Genomic DNA, 26,220 nt, shown 5'->3' on the forward strand with positions numbered 1-26,220 from the left:
TGAATCTGCTTTTAATGTGTTGTAATTAAAGTTATAGATTAAAACAACAAAAACTGCAAGAGAGAACTTCAAACAGAATCGTTTTATTTTTCTCACTAAATTTGTGACACATTTTGAGAAACAGAATACTAGTAGGCATACATACACTCTCGCTTAACATTATACTGCGACTCAAAACCATCATAAGGGCAAATTCCCCAAGAAAAATCTGTGGATCCACCGCTCTGAATCTGAATAATTTACAGGACGCAAATCCAGCTTGTGCCACATCAACTGATACATTTCTTTGGCAGAAAACACATCTTTTCCCTTTACCTCCTATGTGCCCATTTGATCTTTCAGCAGTTTAAAATTGTTGAATCAAATACAAAAATAGTACAGACTGTTGTCTAGTTCAATCTAAGCTAGACGATTACATAGAATAAATGCCTTCACAGGCAAACGAACAGAACATATCGAGAGTAGCGTAATGAGATTTATGCTTGGTTGGACACACAGAAGTGTGCAGGTAGCATCGAGTTCCTCCGTACTGTACACGGTTCTCAATCACATCAGCAGGCTCGTCCTCCTTCATCACGTCCAATGTATTGTTTCCCCACCATATGAGAAAAAAAATCACAATATCATATGTCCATTTTGTTCAGCACTTCAAATTGTTCCTATTAGTCAATTTTTATAAAGTCCAACAACTAGACTTGACAGTTAAGCGTTGTGGCTTGCAATGCTGAAAAGCACTGATTTGTTCTTCAAAGTTCAAGGAAATATAAAACATTTTGACTAATAAATAACACTCTTAAGTATATGATTAACACCCTGATCATAATACAACCCGGCTTCAATCTTCAAAGGTAGCAAGCATGTACAGCATCATTTAATAGGGTAAATACAGGTAAACTGGAACACTTTCTGATCATTTGTAATATTTTTTTATAATATGATCCAAATGGCTACAATATATTAATGATGATGCTTGAGTTTAAGTGTCCCTCTTCACTAGTAGTCACCCTAAATACATCATTAAATTCATGTCAAATCATCAAATCCTCCATTACATAATAGGTTGTCAATTACATATGGTTTAATATTTATTTTTGAGATTATTTTGAGTTTTTCTACTTTTCTACTGCATGTTAAAACTTCACTATTAAAGAAAAATGTCATAATTTTGTATTATTTTTTGGATTTAACTGCAGATATTCAAAGTCAAACTGTGAAACATGAGTTCTGCTATGAACAGGGAAATAGCAAAAAATGACAAATCATTTGCCTCGTGCAAACTGATTTAAATTGAAGCACTGAATAAGTAAATAAATAACAAAATGACCTAAAACACTAAGCATTCGAATCATGAAGAAAGAGAATCGATAATAATAATCCTAGTGTGATTATTAATAAAATCATAAAAGTTCAGAATACCATGTCACCATAACACAATGCTACTCTCAGGCAGGTGACAAACACAAGGCAGCTGTGTGTCATGAACTTCATTTTAGTCTTAAAAACACTTAAATAACCTCTCATTTTTAAAACTCCTCCTTTTATAGACAAACAACACTGCATTGATATTTCACAGTAAAAATCAGTTCAGTTTAGTTTTGTTACATTTCGCTCATTCAATTTTTGATGCAGTGATACCTTTAGCGTCTTTTCAACACTTTCCAAAAATACAGTATCTGATGTTGTAAACAGTCACAGTTAGTTTCCAGTAGGTCCATATAAACTAAGCAGATCTATCCAAACTCTGTTTCATTTATAATATGCTTTATTTTAGTTTGTGTTTCCTATTATATTTTAGTAATTTCCACATGATTTTTTTTCTTCTTCTGGGGCTGCTCTGAAGTGTTTGCTGACATTAAGAGGCACTGTCTTTAAGGGGATCCAAAAACGGTTTCCAAAGAGATCAAAACCTCCTTCTTATTGTGATCTCCTCGATAAAAAAAAAAAAAAGAAAATAACCAAAAATAACTAGGTGTCTGTCAGTAGTGGTGATTCACTCTCTTTCCCCATCTTCACTGCTCCCTTTAAAACAGAGGAAAAAACATTAAATTTATATTAGCTTTATGTTTAATTAACATGCAAATTATCAAAGGAGGGTCTAAAGTATTTGGAAAATAAAAACTGATTTTTCTGTAGAACAAATCTGTTCAAAGAAAATATGTGAAATATATTACGTGTAAAAAAAAGTCAACTAACATTCATTTGTGCACATTTTCATTTTAGCTTGTTTTGGAGTCATCAAATTTAACAATTGACAGAAAGTTCTGGCAATCCATGTTTTCACTGTTATACATTAGGGGGCGTTATTGTGCATCTTCTGAAATAGTACAGAATCTCTAGATGCAAAAGCAAGCGAAGAAGCAGAAACAAGCAACAGAAGCATTGTTCGCACACATGTAAGCTAACATGCGTAGTCTTTGACAAAAACGTGGAACTCTTTTTTTGATATATTGCATGTTCAGATATTCATACAACAAAATATTCTAGGGACCAAGAAATTTTGCGAAAATGATCAAAAATGGTGGTACTGACTTGCAACTTTAAAAACAAAATGCTGATGGGGAAAAAGTTTATTATAAGAACTGCTTCAAACTTGCTATCTCACCTCCTGCAGAATCCATATCTGAATCCGAGACATGTGTGATGGAGAAACGTGACACACTGGATGGAGAAACGGTAAAACGGGAGACCTGTGCCACAGGTTTATTACTGCCACTCGGTAGGCTCGGCTTTGGAGTGATGTCCGGTGGAGACCCCTTAGAAGATGTGGGAAGGGGCAACAATGGGAAATCATCTTCCCATTCAAACCCTGCACCTTAGATCAAAGACAAAGCAGGACGGCAAATAATTCATGTTTAAAATTCTTGAAAAAAGATGGGCAAAAAAAGAGGGAAAAAGTATCTTACTCTCTTCTGAGATGTTTCCATCAGAAGAGTCATCGGAGGCATTGATCTTCTCCTGCTGGTTTTGTGCTTTACCCTTTGCACTCGGTTTGCTTGACTCTCCACCCAAGGGGAAACTTTGATCTGCCAGCTCTCTGGTTGGGCTTTCCTGGTGGGGTTGACATAATTTTATTCAAAGAACTCAAATGGAGATTCAATATATCATAGAAAACCTCTTGAAATAGCTGGACAGTAATTACCTGGTCAAACAGAAAGACGGTGACATCATCGAAGAAAGACACCACTTTCTTTTTGTTTTCCATTTCGTCAGACAGTGAATCACTGAGCAGCGTTGGTATCTTAAGCAGACTTCTGAGTTTGTGTGCATCACTGGAGTCGCTCACAATGATAGGTACGGTCAAGATCTCGTCCTCGCTTTCTTCGCTCTGCTCCTGGATACTGTAAGTGCGCAGCTCCTCATCGGACTCATCGCTATCCTCAGAGTCGCCATCTTCCTCATCTGCCTCCTCTCCATCTGTGGGAGATACTCGTCCTTCTAGTGGAGGGGGAGGAGAGCCAGAACGTGCGGAGCTTCTTTTGCGTCCTCCTTCTTCACAGACCTTACTCCTGGATTCCAGACACTTATGTGTTGGGGAACTGTTCCTTTCTGCTGTTTCCTTCTGAGATGTTAGTTCCTCTTCGGGCAAAATGATACAGCTCACATCTTTGACTACGCCCTCTTCATTCTCATCAATATGGACCTCTGGAATATCGGTGTTTGCAACATCACCCTCAGAAGTGACATGGTCGAGAGACAGACTATCTTCACTGCCTACTAGTTTGAAAGATTCCTCTTGCTTTACATCGGGACCAAGCAAAGCATCTGAATTAGATCCTTCAGATTCCGATGGTGAAAGATCTGAATCTACACCAAGATTTTCATCATCACCAAAATTATCTTTTATAGTAGACACTTCATTATCAGGAGATGGGAGAGACACACTACTGAGTGTGTCACAACCAGACATAATTTCATTGATCTTTGATGGAACATTTGAAGTTGCAGCATGAGAGTGTTCAGGAGATTTTTCACTTTCCTTTGTAGATGGCAAAAGATATTCATCTTCATCTGTCTCCTTTTTCGGAGGAAGTAGCTCCTCTTTATCTATAATTTCCTCCGGTCCATCTTTCTGATCTTCAAGTTCATTGATGTCCCCTTCGCTTTCTTTATCCTTCCCGGCATCATAGTCAGAGAAGTAGGCCGAATCTCTGTATGGAGTTTTATCACTCAGTGCTTTCAGCTCTCCATCATTGCTCTCAGATGTTGTCAATGCCATTACAGTATCAAAGTTGTCCTCTAGCTTCTCATCCTCTGCCCTTATAATCTCTTGATCAAAGTTAGATCCAGATGTCACTTTTCCCAAGGGTTGGATGAAAACCTTAGAATCTTGTAGCTCATGGGGTTCCTTTAGGACAAACTCTGGAGATTCATTGTTTTCGGTGTCATAGCCACTGTCCACTGTCTTGGGAGAGCTTGATGGATGGATGGAGGCAGGACTGAGTGTCTCGATGGAACATGCTGTAGATGGTATGTCAATGGAGTCCATGGAGTCTGGGGTACCAACCTGCTTTTGTAATGACTTGAATGTTGGATTAATGTAGTCAACAGTTTCCACTTCAACGGTGAAGTCACCAAAAATCCCTGAGGTTACGTCAGTGATGTCTTCATCGCTGCAGTCATCAATCTCTACCAGACTGATACTAGAGCATCCATGGTCCACACCATTGTCCGCTGTCTTGCTTAAGTCTGACTCTGGCTCTGATTTGGGTAACTCTGCTTGGGATTTCTCCAATTGTGGAGTGATGGCAATAATTTCAGTTTTGGGATCCATTAGAGATGCATCTTCATGCAAAGTCTTTTCTTGCTTCAAGTTTGTTTCTCCTACCGCAATATTCGCATACTGCTGTGAGACATCAAACTTTTTGGCACCTTCCCTCGATGACTCTATTTTGGAAACTATATGTTCAGCAGAGAAAGGTGCTTGGACTAGATGTTGGTCTTTTTTGGGCAATGTCATGGGTTTCCCTGGAATACAGTCAATCATGAAGCAGTTCCTCACAAGTGTTCCTGTTAGAGGATCTACAAAATGTGAACTGCTCAAAGCTTGACAACATGGCACGGGATATACTTCAGCCTCTCTAGGTTCATGGCACATATGGATATACGAGCTGCACTCGGGTGAAGGGTTTGAATGTACATGTCTTCCATGCACCAGACAAGTGTTGCTTTTGACTGTTGCCTCTAAGTAGTCAACAGGTTTGGCCATATGGTACGGCAGGGTCTGCTCTTCTGGCCATGTATCTTCAACATCAGTCATCGGCATAGTGTAGTGGAAATCTGCATACGCATCTTGGATACAAGACCCCTGCCTTTGACGCAAGGTCCTTGTGTTTGTATTTCCTGGATTGCTGGTGGACCAGCTTCTTGCTCGCCTTTCCACAAAGATGTCTTCCTCTTCCTCAGATTCGCTGTCATCTCGTCCTACAAATATGGCACCACCTGACACCATGTCAATACAAACTGAGTGGCTACCTGGCATAGTCTTCCTCAAAGAGCCCATCATATCATAATATCCTCCCGTAACATTCTTTCCTATAATGGAGCCTTGAATGTTCTCCAAGTAAGGATCAGCATAGCCATGTGGAGGACTTCCAAGTGATGGTGAGACACCTAAAGGCTCCTCCAGTTCCCCAAGTGCCTGTCTTAAGCTTCGTGACCCCCAGCTCTCTTGTGGAGGTTCTGTTGGGTCTCGTATCAGGTAGCGATCCAAGATCTTAGGAGGTGATGGTTCATAGTAGTAACCTCCATCCCTGTCTTTATATGAGACATAGTGACCAGACTCCCATGCTCTAAGAGGGCTACCATGGCCCAAAAGAGGCTCCATAGTTAGAGACATAGCAGGACTGGTGTCGGAATCATAGGCACTGCTTTTGTGGATATCCGCTGACCAAAAAATGTCTGGTTTAGCCTCAGGGGGACAGTTCATACACTCTCTAGAGTCTCCACTACCTGTTAGAAAGCTTCCATTGCTGCCCCCAAACTCTGGGCTGTAAGCACACAGGGTGAAGTTCATATCAATATTGCTTTGTACTGGCTCCTCAATGCGAATGTAGTACTCATTACTCACTGATGGACTGTGAGCACTCAGGACTGGTACCACACCAGGGGTGTGTATTTGTTTGGACTCATAATATGAAGGAGAAGCCCCTAGGTCAAGTCCTTCAACAGCACAGCCCCCCACTATTCCACCTGGAGGGTAGTAGACTTCCTGACAATGGGGATTGCCTTGACCCAAAGTGCCTGAGGTGGATGAAGAACGGTAGTGTTGTTCAGCCCGTGCCTGCTCCCACTTGTACTCAAAGTTGAGGCCATGGCTGGTTTCAGTAACCGTTAAGATGTCATCTCCAGATTCTGAATGGTAGCCATCTCCAGTGGGGAACTGTTCCAGTAGGGGGAATGAGGAAGTGGTGGATGACATGGGCATGTCGATAGCTAGTGCACCTGCTCCATGGACATTAGCATGGCTTGTGTTTGGTCTCATGGAGTTCCAGCGTCTCTCAAAGTCTTCCTCTGCCTCACTGGCTCCTTTGGCGCATAGGTAACTAAGCAGCAGATGAACTTCTTCTGCATTGGGCCTCTGATCAGGCTGAAGCCAACAGAACTGCATTACTTCATACCTGGTGATACAGAAACACAAACATAGACTTTTAGGGCAACTGTTACTAAAAGTGACTTAATGATCTTTTTTTAAAATCTATTTTTCAGTAGAAATAAATCTAAACATCCTTAAAACAAGATACATTTACTTGAGAAGTAACACTGCATATAATATTAAGATTTTTTTATAGATTGCATTTTACAGATTGAGATTAATCTATAAACAATATATTATTCTCTTAATATCTGATGCAGTGTTGGACCTAGAGTAAATTTATATTGTTTCAAGGATTTTGAGAAATTTTAAGTGGAAATTTACACAAAAATACAGCTACATTGTGTTATGGCCAAACTATCTAAACAACAACATTTTAATATGTGGGGTGGTGGTGATGGCGCAGTGGATAAGACACATGCCTTTGGTGTGAAAGACCCGGGTTCGAATCCACTGTGAGACACCAATGTGTCCCTGAGCAAGACACTTAACCCCTAGTTGCTCCAGAGGCGTGCGACCTCTGACATATATAGCAATTGTAAGTCGCTTTGGATAAAAGCGTCAGCTAAATGAATAAATGTAAATGTAAAATGTAATAGTTTTAAAGTCAAAGACTCGAAAAGAGTAGGGAGAAAATTGAAAGGCTCTAGCAGAATGAAAATTCAGGGCTCTAACTCTAGGTAATGGTTAATAAAAAGAGTAAGAAGAGCAATATAAAGTTTATTAGACACCCACCAGCGGTCAGAAAGAGGGTACTTAAGAAGTGGCTTGGGCAGCTTCAACTGCTGGTCCTTTACAGCATAGCTGAGAACCTGTCGGTCTGAATAATGGCGGTATGGCTGATTCCCCAACTCAAACAGCTCCCAGATTGTTACACCGAGTGACCTTATGTACAGAGAGAAACAAAGTATTTTGGTAACTAACAGCAATTAATGCATCAATCACCAATGACTTTTTTATAATAAAGTTTATTTATTTAGGAGGCGGTGTGTTCTTCCTAAAACTGCAAAATAAAGGCCTAAATTCAACACTAGATTTATGTTCTACAGATGCAAGGATTTGCTCTGTGCTGCGCTCTCTTTTGAAGGTACTGACCAGATGTTACTTTCCTTGGTTTGGTCCACCACCAGTAAGTTACCATGAACCTCATCAACCAGTTCAGGGGCAATCCAGCGTAAGGGAATCCAGGTCTGGTCTGATGTCACAAAGTAGTCATCCTGGGGATGAAAAAACATGAAATACAAGTTAATGAAATACATTAACCACATTTTGAATAAAAATGTAATATAAAATTCAGGTTTGTATTACTATTCACAATTAGATATTTTGTAGATATATTTTAGTAGAAATTTATAGATTTAAGTGTACACACCTTGTACTTGTTGTGTGCTAGTCCATAGTCTCCAATCTTAACTTTTATGTCTGATGTTAGCAGGCAGTTTCTTAAAGCCAGATCACTGCAGAAAACCAGAGCACCAAAAATAAATAAATAAATGATAAGCACCTTCTAAAAATAGGACATGGCCTAAATGATTTCACATTGCTAGCTCAAACATAACCGAATGTCATTTACAAAACTGCAAGCCTGCATAAAATTAACATAACAGATGCAATGCCAGAAATAGCCATCATTTAACTGCATTGTGAATACTAAAACTAAAAATACTAAAAAGTATTTTTAGTACTTTCTAAAAATAATTCTTCAGGAACTTGTTCAAAGCATCTTGGCAGGGACATGTTGAAGTTGCTTGTAGATGTGTGGTGACCCCCGGCAACAAAATCACTGATGCTGGAGTGGAGTAAAAACACTCAGGCAGCATCAGGAGATTGTTGCAGGGAGAAACCATGAGACAGGAAGCAGGTAATGCAGATGTTCACACTCATTAGCTTCATACTCGTACTGAGAATGTTTTGAGAATTATAAAAAAAAAGATAACTATTATATTTTGGTTCTAAAGAATTCAGATTCTCTAAACATAGATTTATGCACTAAAATAGAATGTTGAAGTTAATAAATTGTTGGCTGACCAATGGGTGAAGTTGTTTTTGTGAAGGTGAAGCAGGCCTGAAGTGATCTCACACGCCATCCTCTGAAGTAGTAAGGGGTCAGGGGTCATGGAATCTGTTGCCCAGCAGCTGCGCAGGTAACCTTTAACATCACCCTGTTGACATGGAACACATAAAACACATGCTAAAACACAAAGGTAATACATCAATTCAAATCAGTATGCATAAACATCAATAGAGTGTGCAGTCAGCCTGATTTTCCTCAGCTAACCATTGGGGGGCGATATATATCAAGACATCATGAGGGCAGCTGTTTGATGTTGTTTCAAAAAGCATGCTGTCTGATGCATATTTGACCTAAGTAGGCAATAACAGGAGAAGAATTATATGAAATATAGAAACACACTATCATGTTGTGACTCTTGCATTTCCACCTTATTTTTCAATGCCGGAGTAAACTTTTTTATTATGAATGTGCGAGACTTCTGGTTCATGTGCTGCTATAGGTAGGTAAATAACCAGAAGAATAAAAAATTGCAATTAAGGGTAAAAATATCTTTGAAACAAACCACTTTTTCTCATTAGGATTATTCAAAATAATATGATAACAAATACCAATTTGCAACATCAAGCAGCAAAACTGACTTTTTTTTAATAGCTGACATTTTTAAATAAAAATATTTGCTTTCTGGCCAAATTCTCCATCATATTCTGGTGTCTAGATATGGCCTCCTTCAATGAAAATCTATGGGAATTTTAACGTAATAGCATGTAAATAATAGCATGTCTTCCCTTAAGATATAAAGATATAATATTTAAAAGAATAAATAAAAATAAAATAAAATAACTAACCAGAGAGCAGAACTCCATGACCACTAAGTAGGGTGTGACCTCTGTGCACTGAGCGAGGCATTGCACTAGAGCCGGATGCTGGAGAGACCTGCAGAAACAGTTTGAGCCCAATCATCACTACAATATCCCACACTCATACATATTACAGAGATAGTTCACCCAAAAATGTATATTCTGTATTAATAATTTATTCACCCTAATATTGTTCCAAACCTTTATGAATTTCTTTCTGCCGTAGAACCCAAAAGAACATATTCTGAATTTTTTTTTTTTGTACATAAAAAAAAATGTCAATGAGGTCAGTGTTGTTTTGGACCCCTTTCACTTTCATTTTCATTTTTATTTAATAAAATAAAAAAATCACAGCTAACAACACATGCATACAGACATTGTGTACATATAAATAAAGAAAAGAGAGAGAAAGTAACATCAGTAAATCACAAGCAAAACCTGACAGCATCAGCTTCAGCATGTCCACTTACAGTTATACTTGGTTTTGGAGATAATTTATGAAAGGACACCATATGGTAGTGAACTTAGACCCGGAGCCCTTTAAATTAAGTCTTATTTTTTTTCCAAACTCAGGAATTGTAACAGATCTCTGGCCCACTGTTTAAAAGAAGGGGTAAATGACTGTTTCCAATTAATTAAAATCAAGCGCCTTGCCAAAAGAGAAGTAAAGGCAATGCAGTCCAATTCACTTTTTGACAAATGTATTATTTTCACATACAATACCAAAAATGGTAGTTAAAGGATTTGCACAAACATCTTTACAAAATATTCTAGAATAAGATTTAAAAAAAAAATGTGACCAAAAAACAGACAGACTAGGACATAGCCAAAACATATGGGCTAATGTAGCAGGGGACTGCTTACATTTTGTACAGATGGGGTCAACAGAGGGGTCAACAGAGGGATACATCTTTGCCAGCTTGGCCTTGGAAATATGAAGTCTATATGTCACTTTAAATTGAATAAGGCTGTGTCTAGCACAAATAGAAGATCCATGAATTCTATATATAGCCTCATTCCATTCCTCGTCCATCAGGTAGATATTAAGGTCCAGTTGCCAGGAGTCTCTTTGTGTATTTATAGGATGGGCAAATAATGATACAAGTTTTGTATATAAACCAGAGATGGTTCCTCTTTGTTCTGGGTCATCAGGAAAAAGTTGATCAATAGGGTTTTGTTCAGGAAGGGAGGGAAAAGTGGGAAAATTCTTGTGTGTAAAATCGCGTACCTGTAGAAATCTGAAAAAGTGGGCCTTAGGTATTTTAAATTGAGATTCTAATTGGGCAAAAGACAAAAAGCAGCCATCAGCAAAAAGATCTTTAAACGTTAAGATACCTTATTCTTGCCATAGCAATAATGCCTGGTCATTCATAGGCTGAGAAAATCTGTGATTTCTGGCAACTGGGGCAAAAATTTAACCTCTCTGCCATCCAAAATATTTGCGAATTTGGGCCCAAATCTGAATGGAGTTCCATACCATTGGGTGCAACGATTGAGAGTCTAGACCCATCGGCAAGGGTGAAAATAGAAGAGCTGAAAGCGAGGAAGGAAGGCAGTCTGAGGATTCTATCTGGACCCAATCTGGTACGTGATTTATGTAATGTGAACCTTGCCAATAAGTCAGAGCTCTCAAGTTACAAGCCCAATAATATAGTTGAAAATTTGGGAGGGCCACCCACCCCCCGTTCTTTAGGGTTTTGCAGAAATTGTAGACGTATTCTGGGGGGTTTCTTATTCCAAAGATAAAACGAGATTATCTTGTTTGAATGAGCAAAAAAAAATTCTTAATGTAAATAGGTACAGTTTGGAATAGATATAAAAATGTAGGGAGCGTATTCATTTGAATTAAATTAACCCTACCAATCAGAGAGGTGGGGAGCCATTTTTCAAGGGATATCCTAGTTTGTTCTAAGAGAGGAGTAAAGTTGATTTTAAACAGCTCGGAAAAATATGCTATGCGATTTATAGGAAATAATTCACTCTTAGAGAGGTTGAGTTTGTATCCTGAAATGCGACTAAAGCGCTCAAGTGCAGTCATAACATGAGGGAGAGAATTATGAGGATCTGTGACAAACAAAAGCAGGTCATCTGCATAGAGTGATAGTTTGTGCTCTCTATCGCCCCTAGATATAAGAATTGAGCAAGAATTTTCCCAGATTTGTCTGAATGTTCGTATGATTTAGAGCGGGATTGGAGCAGAAGTCTTTCTGTCTGTTCGGATGTTATTAGATCAATCTCTGTCTGTATCTTTGTTCTTTCCTTAAAAACTTCAGGTGTGGGCTAATTGCACATTTCAAGTTTAATTGTTTAATTGGGTTAATAAGATCATTTAGTTGCTGGTTTCTTTTTTCCCTCGCCCACGATGAAAATGAAATTATTTCTCCCCTAATATAGGCTTTTAAAGACTCCCAAAGTGTAGCTTTACTAACATCTGAGATGTCATTGATAGATAAGAAAAAATCGATTCTATTATTAATAAGGTCTACAAAGGATGAATCAGAAAGAATGAAATTGTTAAAGCGCCACGTCTCCCGAATTAGTGATTTGGAAAAGCTAATTTTAGTACAACTGGGCTTCTGCTTCATATTCTGGGCTTCTGCTTAGTAATATTATTAATAAGGTTATTAATATTAGCCTAATGATTTGACCACCTTTTATTATTATCGAATTTGGTCCTCCAATGTCACTGTTTTAAAGCATTAAGCCACATTAAGCATTTTAGAATGTCCCAAAACCGTGCCTTGAACTAAGCACAGACTGTATTTCTTTATACTCAAAATAAAACTATGAACCTCTCCATTGTGAACATACAGAGCTGTATGAACCACTGCAAGCTGTCTGAACTCAACTGGTTTTGCGAGAGAACGCAAAACATTTGAATTTTTTTTTTTTCCTCCCACCCCAATGTCCCTTAAAGGGCTCCGTAGTAGCAGACATCAAGGGGGTCCTGAAAAACTATTCAGAGACTAGTGCATACTTTTTTGGTTTGATGTGTTGCTCAAAGTAAGCGTCCGCCTCCGATGGTGACTTAAAAGAAAGTCTAGTGTTATCAAAAGTGAACCGTAAATCTGCCGTATGCTGGATGCCATAAGAAATCCTAGCCTGCTTAAGCTTGCATTTCACAGACTTAAAGGCAGTTCTTCTGCGGCGCAGATCGGCACTCATATAAGGAAAAATATGGACCCATGCCCTGTGAAATGTAAGCTCACCACGCTTTCTGGAGGCTTGGAGAATCTTGGCCTTATCGGAGAAGTAGTGCAGACGAACGATCATTGCTCTGGGCCTGTCGCCAGCGCAGGGTTTCGGAGCGAGGGCGCGATGAGCGCGATCTAACACCACCGATTGAAGGTCAGGTAAATCTTCACCTAGCACCTCTGAGAAGAATCCAGACATTAAATCAGTGGGCCGGCCCTTCTCCGTGTCTTCAGGTATGCCAATTATCCATATTACTCCTATTCTCGAGGTCTTGTTGTTGCTCTTGCAACTTCTGAATTTGGTCTTTCAAAGTTGAAACTGTGGTTTCCATTGTTTTGAGCGAGTCGTGGTGAGAGTTGAGCGTTGTTTCCATTTTCTCCATAGTATCAGATATGTTGGTTTGTTTAGTTTGAATGGAATGACTTTGCCCTGTTATCTCCAGTTGTAGAGCATCCATGTTGGTTTTGACCTCCGATCGGAAGGTTTCGACCATCAATCCAATCTCAGAGCGAAAGCTCGCCATCTCTGACTGCAGGAGGATATCAATTCAGTTTTAACCAGCTGAAGAAGCGAACTGTCCTCCGACGTCAGAGATAGCTCGGCGTGGCTATTACTTGTGCTGCAGCAGCGCTCTCCATACTAGCTTGCTTTAGGTTAGGACTGTCGAGCCGCGTCTGTCTTGTCGTCGATTTTTTCATGTTTTTGCTTGTCCTTTTCAGACAAATCGGTTAACCATAGATGCAGGGTATTAGTAGAGACAGATTTATCCCTTTTCAAAGTATACTTGCGTGTGTTAGTGAAAATAAAATGAAAATGAAAGAGCGCAAACGAAATGCGACTACCACCTCATCTTGCTGCCGGAAGTCCCTCCATTTTATTTTTCAATGTATGTTTTTCAACCTTCTGCACAATACCTTCTTTTGTGTTTTACAGAAGAAACATCTTTTTTTTTTGCAACAACCTGAGGGTGAGTAAATGATTAGAAAACATTTATTTTTGAGTGAACTATGCATTTAATGTCTTACAGTACATATTACAAATGACTAATTACAGCAGACATTTTAGTCTAAACAACAGGTATATTTTTCAAATGGTCCCCCTAGGAGGAGTATGAACCTATGACTTTTCAAACCTTATTTTAATCTTGCAAAAGAGATGAAATAAAATATATAAATGAAATAATGAATGTTTACCGGTATGGCCGAGCCTCTTCCAGAAAGTGCATCTGGTCCTGCACGCTGGCACTGGCCTTTAGTTCCTTCACCACCACCTGGGTACTGCTGAGACCAGAGTGAACCTCCCCCAACAATACCTGTGAACCGACACATCCCACCGACACACATATACACAAACACACAAGGGAAAGACAACAGAAACACACATACAGGTATGAACAGAGGAAAAATGGACAACACACACAGTTATCGACAGGGTGACACAGATAGACACGAAACAGATGTGCACATAAAGGAAATGGGTACACAGGAAGGAAGGAAGGAAATGAAAGACAGATATTCCACACAAACAAAGCCAAAAAGGTTTAAATCAAGTCCAGGAATCATGCGAAAAGATGCTCAAAAGGAAATGCAGAAAGACGAAACAACACAAAACCAGATGAGACATCGATAAACATGCAGCCACAGAGACACAGACATACAGATGGACATACCCATTCAACGGAAAGTTGGGGTAATTGGGGTAGTGTGTGAGTGTTGATGTGTGTGTGTTACAAAAAGACAAAGAAGTAGAGAGAAAGAGAGAAAGAATGAGAATGAACGAAGCACAGTTATTCCCATGAAATACTAAAAGATCTTCCGAAATTCACTGCTACACAGAAATATCATCAAATTCTCACAGGGAACAGTCAAGACACAAGTCCAACATCAAAGCTTGAGTATTACTGAGGTACAACAGCGTGGAAGATATTTTCACATCCTTGGGACTAAACTACAGAGCTAAATCTTTAATCCGTAGCAGAACACGCTTAGGGCGTTCATGCTTGTGAGATGCACAAACATACAAAACAAATAAACAATAAACCAACTACACTTACCTTGCCAAACCAGCCATGTCCAATCTCCTTTATATAAAGCAAACTGTGGCGGCCAAGATCCGTGGATCTCAGGAGCTGGACTAAAAGATAATTATCATGAAAATAAAAAGACAGAGACAGAACAAGACATGAATTAGCAACTGGACCAATTAAACAATGTAACATCTAGAAAGCTGAAGCATTTTAATCAAGAAAAATTACATAACATGAATAAATAGTTCTGTTGTACAGATGTTCTTTGCTTCTTTTGAAGCACAAGATACTTTTTGGGATCATTCTCAAATTTAAGAGCTACTGTTATCACCATTCCAATTAATTTTATATGCAGACGATATAATTTAAATGAAAAATGAGAAAAATTAAATTAGAAAACACAACAGCAGCATTTTCACTTGTACTCTCAAAATTTTGGACCCCCTATTTAATACAAGAAAAATACTGATACAAATTTATTACGTTTAAATTTGATTAAATAATAAAAAAAAAACAATCAGCCTACAAAAAACAATATGAATAATGTTGACAACTGTTCCAACACACCCTTAGTGCACAGTTGAGAATTGCAAGTGCATTAAGTGAAGTTTCGTCAAGATTTTCCTCCAACAAGACAATCATCCTCCAAATATCCTCTCCAAAAAGCAGTGAGCGATCTTCTGTGCCAAAGTGATGTTAAACGGCTCAAAATCAATTTCAAGAGACTGTCTGAAGAGTCAAAATCTTCCCGTAAACTATCAGACTGCTTGAAAGGCATATTTTCTGAAAAACAGAAGACTGCCGCAGTAGGGACGGATTTGACCAGTGATTTTCTGCACCATTCAACCTCTCGTCTGACAGATTCTTGCATATCTCTATCATCTCAAAAAGCCATAACAGTCCCTTTCTCTCTTTCTCTCATCTCATCGTGCCCACAAACAGGCAGTTTATTGTCAGCGTGTATGACATACTGTCTCACTCTCTGTCCCCTTTTTATGCAGCAGCCATATTTTACGCCCATGTGGTGTTGTAGAGGCTGCTCATTCTGCCTGCCCCCTCTCAGAGAGCCCTCGCTGGGAAGAATTGGGCTCTTTGTCATGCCGGCAGTGCTGCTTGGTACCACTGAGAGGATGGAAACACTAATGCTATTATTCCTGAGGTTTCTAGCTCGAGACTGGGAAAGCAAATGGCCGGTAAGCAAATCAGAAATGTTTGATGTGGGTGCGGGACAGGAAAGAACAAATCAGAATAAATACTATATTACAGTGAGATTGCAAACAACAGTACAGAATATATGAAGAGACTGAAGATATTGCTACAAACTGCCTGGGTTTCAACTGTGTGAAATTCAATTAGGAATTAAATCAATGTTCATATCAAACATTAGCAGTCAAAGCCAAATACAAAGAACAATTTCAAATGTTATACCAGTGTTGTTATTTGTTAACTCAAAGTAAAACTATTAAAAATATTGTTTGGTATTTGAAACAAAACTGAAATAAAATTAAATATCAATATTAGATGAAAAACTATTACTGAAATAAAGAAGTTAACCCAAAAATTATTGAATAAAGTAGCTATTTTTGTTTTCTTTGCACAGAAAAAGTATTCTCCTAGCTTCATAAAATTAAGGTTGAAGGGTAACTATTTTAATGATGTCCTAGCTACCTTTCTGAGCCTTGAACGTTTCAGTTGCGTCACTGTCTATGCAGGGTCAGAAAGCTTTCGTATTTAATCAAAAATATCTTAATTTGTGTTCCAAATTCGGACAAAGGTCTTATGGGTTTGGAACGACATGAGGGTGAGTAATTAATGACAAAATTTTGGGGTGAACTATATCTTTAAGTACTACAATTACTAAAAATAAAACTGAGAAATAAATTAATCTACACAGAAATAAACTTAAAATATATATATATATATTTTTTTTTTATTATTATTATTTTTTTAAGTAATATTTGTAATAAATAGTTGTTTTTTTAAATGACTAAAACTTAAATTTACAATTGAAAATGTTGAAAAAGCTCATTTAATATATTAATAAATAATATAACAGGATTGTAAAATAACACTGTATTAAACAAAATCAATACTTGACAATTCTCTAATATTTTGCTAGAACATTCAGTTTGAGCTGTGTTTGGGAACATGACAGCTGGTAGCTGGCCATTAGCTGGTCCGAGCTGCTAGACCACCTTGCTGTTAGTTTGTCATACTAGTTTATGGTATTCAGGCTGTATTTTGAACATGGTCTGACTGATTAAGGCCAGTTAATTACCAGTTTATGTCAGCTAGAAATCTGCTACAATGTTCCAAAACACAGTTAACAGCTGAAACTGAATGCTTCAGCAGGTTAGCATTAGCTTGGTTGAAAAACGTGAACTATTGGCATATGTTTCTTGTTTACAGCTGAAAGACACCAAAAATATTGCTATTCTCATGCCAGTCCAGTTCTTTACAAATTCACTTTCAAAAAATATAGCCAAATGTATTGCTTACAACAAAATGTCATTACAAATCCAAAATGATTAACAATTTCCAGATGATAATCCATCTTCCAATTTCTATTCTGCTTCCCAAAACACAGCTAACTGAATTTTCCAGTTTAATGCTAGTTTAGCCAAAAAAAGCGAACTGTTGGCATTTATTTTTTCTTATACAGCCATGACACACAAAAACATTGCTGTTACGTCAACCAAGTTGAAGACTTATTTGATTATATGTATTATTTAGTACACACAAACATTTAGGAGACACTTCCACATTAAATGCACCTGTCACTAAAACTTCAGTATGCACGCAGCCAAATATGAACAAAACAGCCATAAACAGAAAAACATTGAGGTCTGCCAACAGCATGACAACAATGTGCCAACAAAAATCCCACCATGTATCAGAATTTGCTCATTGTGTATTTGAATACAGGATTGACTACTTGGCTTGCTCAGTACCGCGGTGTTGGTCAGTGACAGTGACACGCTGGCCAGATGGCTGCTGGGAATGCATTCGCTGGGAAAATAAGGGAGAGAAATCATTCCACTCTAACCAAACAGAATCATCATACATTATTGAGCACGGTGAAATGTGTTTACTGCTGCTGTGCACGTCTTGCTTTATTTGTCCCTCTAGATTGTTTTTACCAGCAATACAAATGAGTTTGAATAATATTTTAGGGATGTAGCTTAATGAAGCGAGTGTGATAAAGAGGGTGTGTGCAAGTTACATATGAAATGATGTGATGCTCAGAGTATTTAATTGCTCAGATGTACATCTGTGTGTGTGTATGAGGGTATGTTTATGAGCACAGCTGTGTTGGGGTGGATGCTGCACACCAGAGTGCAATACATAAACTCTTTGGCTGAAACTTCTCAAATCGGATGATAAACACTACAATTAGCTTCTTCATTTGTCCAACTGACATCCCAGGAGAAGAAAGACACGTGATTACAGACAGATGCTATCTGTGTCACGGTGACTGAGACCTGCACTTACTGGAAGGAGGTTTGTATATCTTACCTCAACCTCATCCTTGAGGAGTGATATCATTCCAGCCACTCCTAAAAACCAGGGCCGTTTTTGAAACTCTTATTGCAGACTATACCATAAGGGAAACCATAGTGGGATTTTTACTTTGATGAATTAGCAGTTTTATCTGTCAGGTGGCAAAATGCTGCATCTATTATTCACTTATCGCATTAATGAAATACCAGAGCGTGAGAGTTGTGTGAGCTGAATCTACTGTAGAAAACCACAACCTCTTAACCTCTTGACCTCTACTAATCGCACCACATTAAGGCCTATAATAAAGTGAGTTGTTGTGGGGAAGAGAGAGACAGAGGGTATCCACGGATCGGACTGTACACATCGTCTCCCAGATTCCTCAGATTCCAGGGCACATTTATGTAGGCTGGCTGAGGCGGCATTATGCAACAGGCAGATGTTGTGCAGATCGAGATGGAATAAGAGAGAGAAAGCCGGAAAACAAAGACAAAAAAAAAAAACTGTTGGAGTGAAAAATTGTTTGGATTTCTAGACAATTTGCTAGTGGGGTAAGACAAATAAACTTAATTAGTGAAATATGAATATGTTTGTACTGAAAAACAAGGGAATTTGCACCAGTGAAGCGCATGTAAATCACAGAAATTTGAAAAAAAGAGAAGAAAAGTCTTCTTTTTCTTTTTAACGTGTTTGTTCCCACCAGCCTTGTGGTCTCAGGGCAATCCATACATTACAGTCCAGAGAGACAAAGAAAGAGAATGTTTGAAGGCAATATGAAGAGCCAAAGCCATGTCTATATCCGAGTTGTGCACTATTTGAAATAAGAATGCTTTTTAAATTCTAATTCAGTTGCTGAATTTGAATTGAGGTAGAAAACAAGATTGCAATTAGAATTTTAATGTGAGACAGCTAAACTGAAAGGTATGGAAGCCTGTTTCCGCCACTGAATAAAAAAATAAAGTTTACATCTTGCAATTCTGACATTTTTTCTCAGAATTGTGAGATATAAACTCGCAATTGTGAGAAATAAAGTCAGAATTGTGAGATAGAAACTTGCAATTGTCCAATTTTGGGGGCAAAAAAGACTGATTTGTTCTCAGAATTGTGATTTTATATCTTGCAATTCCTACTTTATAACTCGCAATTTTGAGTTTATATCTCAGAGAATACTGAGAAAAAAGTCAGATTTACGAGTTTGTATCATGCAATTCTGAGAAAAAAGTCGCAATAACCTTTTTTTTTATTCAGTGGTGGAAATGGGTTTCCATAAAATGGAACTCAAAGACTGGAGATTCATAAAACTTAAATTTTTTGTTAGAAAAGCAAATATAAAAAGCCTTTTGAAGGTCTGCTTTACAGATGCAGACTAACTTATAACTGAAGTAATGGTTGAAAATTCAGCTTTACCATCACATGAATAAATTGCATTTTAAAATCTATTTAAATAGATTTCAAGTGTAATAATATTTCATAATATTACTGTTTTTACTTTCTTTTATATCAAATTTATTTAGCCCGGGTGAACATTTTTAAAGTGAAAAAAAAAGTTAAATCTAATCAACCACAAACTTAGTTAGTGGTAATGAAGATACTGTATGTTTGAAAAGTAAACAATCAAAATTTGTGCTTAGTTTGCATATTTCATCATATTTATTCAATTAAATTTTAAAATGGAAAACATTCCTCATCTCATCATTCCCATTCAAATTCCAATTCAGCTTCCTGCAGGTTGTGGCCAATTCAATTAAAATTCACACTCATAAATTGAAGTTTGCATTGTTTAACTGTGAATTTTGCACAACACTGATAGCCATCAGCACGGAGCAGATGGCCTGGGTTCTGAAGGTCCAGAGCAAGGCAGGGTTGTGGGAGAGTGTCCGCCCCAGGAGGGAAGAGTGGAGGCAGCAGCAGGGCGTTGGTCTCTTCTGGATTTTACACCGCAGATCTTGTGGGTTGGAAGCAGGACCGAACACATTAACAATATCCTCTGGAAAAATAACTCAATCCAGAGAATGTGAAACTCGTATGGGAGTTGCATAAGCGGGGTCAGAGTGGATTCAGGATTGGGAGGAAATCAGCCTTTCTTAAGTGCTATCACATCTGGTCCAGCTCATATAGCAATATCCACAGATGCGGTGTGACAATGACCCACCTGATCGGCCAGGTTGCTTGGCGACGGGCAGCGAGACCTCGGTGAGAGGCAGGATATAGACGTCAGGACCGGTGTGAGATGCAGGCGATGCCGGCGTGGACATGTCCGCTGGATATTCCTCTCCCTCTGCATTCTCAAATTCCTATGGTAGCAATGAAAAACACAGAGGTCAGTGGTTACAGTTGCAATGAATGGCTGAATGAAGAAATGTCTACTCAGCTAACAAACATATGTTTTAAGAACATTTTGCTAACATTCACATTAAGTTATGAAAATGTGATCTCTGTATTAAGAACATTTCTTCTTGGTTATATGAATGTTAGATTAACATTCCATTCTATCATTATGAAAATGTTCTAAAAACTTCCCCTGTTCGCTGATCCTTGAAATAATTAAAGGACTTTCTGAGAATAAAGAACACAAATAATTACTCCCTAGATTTAGTTCATCCGTTACAAAAATTTAGTTCTAAGGACATTTTTTATTAATATTATAAGAACATTATATGGATTTTCTGTGAATATTATTATCACTGTTTTCTGTTTTTTTCTAATACTAAAAACACTCAAATATTAATAACATAAGAATGTTCCAAGAACACTGTTCTAAGAACCTTTCCTCTTCATTCATCAACATCACAAAGGATGTTCTGAGAACAGGATATTTCCTATCAACATTACAAGAATGTATATTACATATTAATGTTATAAGAATGTTCTATAAACCTTATTTTTTAGAATGTTTTGTCCTAACATTTACATTACCTTTAAAAACATTGATGAAAGTTATGGGAATGTTCCCTGAAAACTGGTTAGGGTCTATTTCACCTCAGTATAAAATAATAATAAAAAAAAAAAAAAAAAAAAAAAAAAATATATATATATAGCATAAAGAAAGTAAAGCCAATTTTTAGAAACATTAAGAATTGCATTATTTTCATTCATTATAAGAACTCCAAAAGGAGTTTGAAAAATACTTTTTTAAAAGAGATCTCAATAGTCATATTATGTTGCTCATCTCAATTCCATCTTTGTGGGTAGGATTCAAGGACCCTTTTGTGTGTGTGTGTGTGTTTTGGGACTTGATGTACAAGAATAAACAAGCAGATCTTTAAACTGAAAAGAAACATCAGTGACTGTTTTAACTGAGGAGCGTTTAACCTGATTATTTTAATAAAATGAATTAAAAAAGAACATTTAATGCTTACTGGAACAAATGACAATTTATTAAACAGTCCATTAAACAGCCTGTCACCAAAATCTGATTAAATAATGAGCCATCCATTTAATCTCAAGAGCTTTCAACTTGTACGTCTTGCCCCAATATGCTTTTCATCTCCACATGGATATGATGAAACTACTAAGAGAGATGAGACAGTGCTAAGAAAAGACAAGACTTGGCAGCATCTGGAAATCGGAAATGCTCATCCAGATGCAAGCAAATTTTCTGTGAACTCGGGTGTGGAGATACAGGGTTGAAGAAATGGAAAACAGTGACCTAGAGGGGTCGTGCACACTTAAAATCGCAAGCTAGCAAACAAATACACACAAACACTCAAGTTCCACTAGAGGCCCCATCATCCACATCTTCACACGCCCCACACGGATGCCACATGACCCGGCTCCTGATCTGCCCAGCGCACGGCAGAGCTACCGAACGCTAGGATTCCCAACAGGGCACGCTGTGATCCTAACTAAAAGACTGCAATAATTTGTTGCCTGAAACCACATTGCTTAAGTCACAGTATAAACAGTCCTGCCGGCTGAATCACACTGCATTTTTTATCACATTAGACTAATAATCAGAAACATCTAGTGTGCACCGTTATATCCTCTGATGAAGAAACATCTGGTTTGAGCAAGTACTGGTACTGTATTTTCCAAGAATATCAAAACATGTATTTAGTATTCAGGGATTATTATTTAGGACAAGCCAACACATCCACCCAAAAACAATGGATTTTGCAAAAAGTATTTTTGGGGAAGTAGCTCATGAAAATACCTGCACAAAAATCTTTCTCTCTTTAAAAAAAAAAAAAAACCGTGTGAATATTTTGTTACACAAGGTGGGGGTAATTTGTCACAATGAGAACCTGCTATTAAACAGTCAATAAGCAACATTTAAACAGTACGACATATTGCATAACCATATCTGTTAGACTACAGTAATTGTTATATAAAAATTTTATAAAATTGTACGGTATATTATAATATAAAACACATGATGAACTGCCCCAATTAAAATCCACAATGTCACAATAGATATCATAAAAACATGTTATGATATAGATTTTTCTCCCAGAAGACAATAAAGAAAATATATTTTTAATTAAATATTTGAAACAACTTAAAGAGGAAACTAGCATTTGCATTATTTGACTTTTGTCTCAAAGCCTTTATGATAGCTTACCAGTGTGACAACTTGCCCCAGTCTGCCTTATATATTGTGTTTTATGTGCACCGCCATCAGGGAGCAATACATAATTCCTGTAATGGTACTGTATATAAAACATTTTCAGATTTCCATGGTTTCTCAACCTATATCCACTATTTAAAATAAAGCGAGTTACACTTTTAATTAAACAAAGATTATATGCAAACTAATTTCAGTAACATATAGCATACGCACTATTCAATTAAAACAACTTTTTGAAGAAAGCATTGTTCTGTAAGGCCAAAGATTTAATTAATTTCTCATCTTACCTGCCCTTAATGCACACGTGTTACATCTAACAGGTTGCGCTGAATCTTTAACTCTTCCCTTCCGCCACCGTGAACCTGCACCGCTGGGCTCTTCACAGAGTACCTGTGAGGTGCCCACGTGACCCCGGACGGATCCCTCACCGGACTGAACATTAGGAACCGACCCATGCTGCCACGCAACCGGAGAACGCAGGTCTTGAGAATACATCATGATAACTCTCAAGAAAACATACAATAAAAAGCAAATAGATCCCGCACTTGAGAGAGAGCGAGAGAGAGAGAGAGAGAGAGAGAGAGAATGCAGGGAGGGGCAGTTCCTGTGTTCTTCCCATGAGCTTGTGGACGACCAGTGATTAAGAATAGTGGAGACGCTTCCACAAAAATGTGAGGCTGAAAAAAAAATCGAACAGGGAAAGGCTTTCACATTCTGTGCTTATGACATCACTCTTTTTTCTTCATCCTTCCTTCCTCGCGCTCATTCTTTCTCACATGTGCATGACAGGCCCTTGCTCCAGCCATCGGCACAAATGAGCACACTCACAATGTATGCTTGTATGCGTGTGCATTCATTTGAAGAGGTTAGATTTTGCATATCTGCATATTTACCAAACTAGAGTACATTACTGTTCAATTGTTTGGGGACGTTTTTTAAGATTTCATTCAGCAAGGATGCATTAAATTGATCAAAAGTGACAGTAAATACATTTATAATGTTGCAAAAGATTTCTATTTCAAACAGATTGTTTGAAAGTAAAAAATAAAACTATTTACTGACCCTAAATTTTTGAACAGTCGTGTAGGTGCACAAATATATATCTGTAATACCAATTTCAATTTAAACTGAACCCTTGAATAGAATCAAATATAAAATATACAATATACAATACAGATGAACGGTCTAAAAACATTGACTTGGTGCAGTTTCCGATAAAGTTAGCAAACACTAATTTATTCGCCAGCACTTGATGAGTGTTCATTATTGACTCTGCATATACAGCACTCAACATATTAGCATAAAACACACTTATGTAAGCACTGTATTACAGTCGCACCTCAAACTAACAAACAGTTGTTTCTCAGCGCTCATGGATTGTGTAAATGCGTGGTTTTGAGAATGCTAAACGAGAATGAATGAATCAATTACCCTCATGCATGTCAGACTCCCAACTTGTATACAAGAACGAGAGAGTGTTAAATAGACAGAAAATGTGTTAGATAATAGACGCAGAGAGACAGAGGGAAGAGGAAGAGTCTCTTTTCAGCGCTGAGCTGTAGTTCCACTGAGGGATTGTAATTACAAATATTTGGCCTTTACTCGAGACCAGGTGCTTAGAAGCAGGAAAGAGCCATCCTCCTCTCTCACACACACTCGCACGGGTCTCATTTCTCCTGTGCCTTGACCCACTTTAAAGTTGCTGCTGAAAAATGCACAGTGCGCGCTGATCTATAGCCATATGCCGTTTGAAGGCCTCCGCTGTTCGCTACAAAAACACATCTACAGGGAAGCGATTGTGTCCCTGCGCTCTCTCTGCCTCGGTTCCTTTAACCTTATGAGACAGGACTAAGTGGTTTGCACTGAAGAAATTGCTTTTCTCTGGAACTCTGGGACTCTGTAACCTCTAAAGGGCAAGAGGACATGCAGCTGAACAGAATGCATGTGTGCATGTGCTGTGCTACTTTTCAAGTATAGCTGATCAAAGCATTCCTACAGATCTGAAACAGACTCAGAAGTGATTCATGAATGATGTTTTTCAGACTTTACAATTTCATTCATAACTGCAGGACGGCGACAGGCCAAGAAGCTGCAATAGAGAGAGATGCTTTTGTGTAAATTCATTCAAGATTCAAGATTCAAGAGTTTTATTCGTCACATACACAATTATACAGAGTATAACCAGCAGTGAAATGTAGGTCAGGTCCGCTCCAAGGACAGTGCAATTATAAAGTATACAAATATTAAGAGAAGAAAAGTAGAAAAAAATAAAAAAAAATAAAATAAAATAAAAAGAATAAAATAAAAAGATAGATAAAAAATATAAATATAAATGTGCAGGTCAGTATGTTGTTGACTTAAATAGTACTAAGAGGAATGTGCAAAATAATGTGCAAAAAAGTTGTACAGGGTATATAATAGCAGCAATATGAGGTAGAGAAAAAATGTGAATAGCTTATTGATATGGTGATATTTACATGGAGTCAAGTGATGTTATGACACAGAGTTAGAGTTTAGGAGCCTGATGGCCTGGGGGAAGAAGCTCCTCCTGAGTCTCTCAGTTTTTGCCATCAGGCTACGGAAGCGCTTACCAGATGGAAGCAAAGTGAATAGACAGTTACCAGGGTGATTAGAGTCCTTGAAGATTTTGACAGCTCTATTTTTGCAGCGTTTGAGGTAGATGTCCTGCAGAGAGGGGAGAGCAGACCCTGAGATGCGCTCAGCTAAGCGCACAACTCTCTGTAGTGCTTTGCAGTCCTGATTGGAGCTGTTTCCATACCACACTGAGATGCACTGAGTCAATACACTTTCTATGGTCCCTGAATAGAAAGTTTTCAGGATTGCTGGTGAGACCCTGAATTTCCTCAGCTGTCGCAGATGGTACAGTCTTTGCCTGGCTTTCTTTACCTGAGTTTGGATGTGTGTAGTCCAAGTCAGGTTCTCGGAGATGTTTACACCGAGGTACTTGAAGCTACTCACCCTCTCCACAGGGGTCCCACTGATCATAAGAGGTGTGTAGGGCTGCTGCTGTCTCTTCCTGAAGTCCATGATCAGCTCTTTAGTTTTGCTCACATTCAGAGAGAGACAGTTGTCCTGGCACCATGATGTGAGTCTCTCTACCTCGTCCAAGTATGCGGTCTCATCGTTGTTGGAGATGAGGCCCAGAACCACAGTATCATCAGCGAATTTGACAATAGATGTGGAGCTGTGAGAGGACACGCAGTCATGCGTGTAGAGAGAGTAGAGCAGGGGACTCAGGACACAGCCCTGTGGGGCTCCTATGTTCAGAGTGATGGAGTTTGAGGTGTACTGGCCAACTTTCACCACTTGAGGTCTGCCGGTGAGGAAGTCTTGAATCCAGTCACAGAGTGAGGAGTTCAGGCCGAGGTCTGTGAGTTTAGATGCCAGCTTGATGGGGACTATAGTGTTGAAAGCTGAGCTATAGTCAATGAATAGCAGCCTTACATAATT

General features: G+C 38.2%; 1 protein-coding gene across 1 annotated transcript; it reads right to left on the minus strand.

The window, feature by feature from the left end:
- Positions 1–63: 63 nt before the first annotated feature.
- On the minus strand, positions 64–23,163 carry aatkb (apoptosis-associated tyrosine kinase b). Its single transcript, XM_079389142.1, has 13 exons — positions 23,037–23,163; positions 20,335–20,476; positions 14,712–14,791; positions 13,852–13,970; positions 9,452–9,539; positions 8,621–8,754; positions 7,965–8,049; positions 7,688–7,809; positions 7,328–7,477; positions 3,140–6,617; positions 2,904–3,048; positions 2,603–2,812; positions 64–2,019 (listed from the first exon to the last, which is right to left on the minus strand). Exons 2-13 carry the CDS (start codon positions 20,435–20,437, stop codon positions 1,991–1,993), a joined length of 4,743 nt encoding a protein of 1,580 aa, XP_079245268.1. The 5' UTR covers positions 20,438–20,476; positions 23,037–23,163; the 3' UTR covers positions 64–1,990.
- Between the last annotated feature and the right edge of the window lie 3,057 nt (positions 23,164–26,220).

Source organism: Barbus barbus (genome assembly GCF_936440315.1).
Source record: "Barbus barbus genome assembly, chromosome: 32".
In the NCBI taxonomy this organism is placed as follows: Eukaryota; Metazoa; Chordata; class Actinopteri; order Cypriniformes; family Cyprinidae; genus Barbus; species Barbus barbus.

Coding starts and splice junctions, on each gene's coding strand:
- aatkb (XM_079389142.1), bottom strand. CDS start 20,437: ATGTCCACGCCGGCATCGCCTGCATCTCACACCGGTCCTGACGTCTAT. Junction 14,792..20,334: donor CAAGCAACCTGGCCGATCAG/GTGGGTCATTGT, acceptor ATTATCTTTTAG/TCCAGCTCCTGAGATCCACG. Junction 6,618..7,327: donor TACCCTCTTTCTGACCGCTG/GTGGGTGTCTAA, acceptor CTGTATCACCAG/GTATGAAGTAATGCAGTTCT.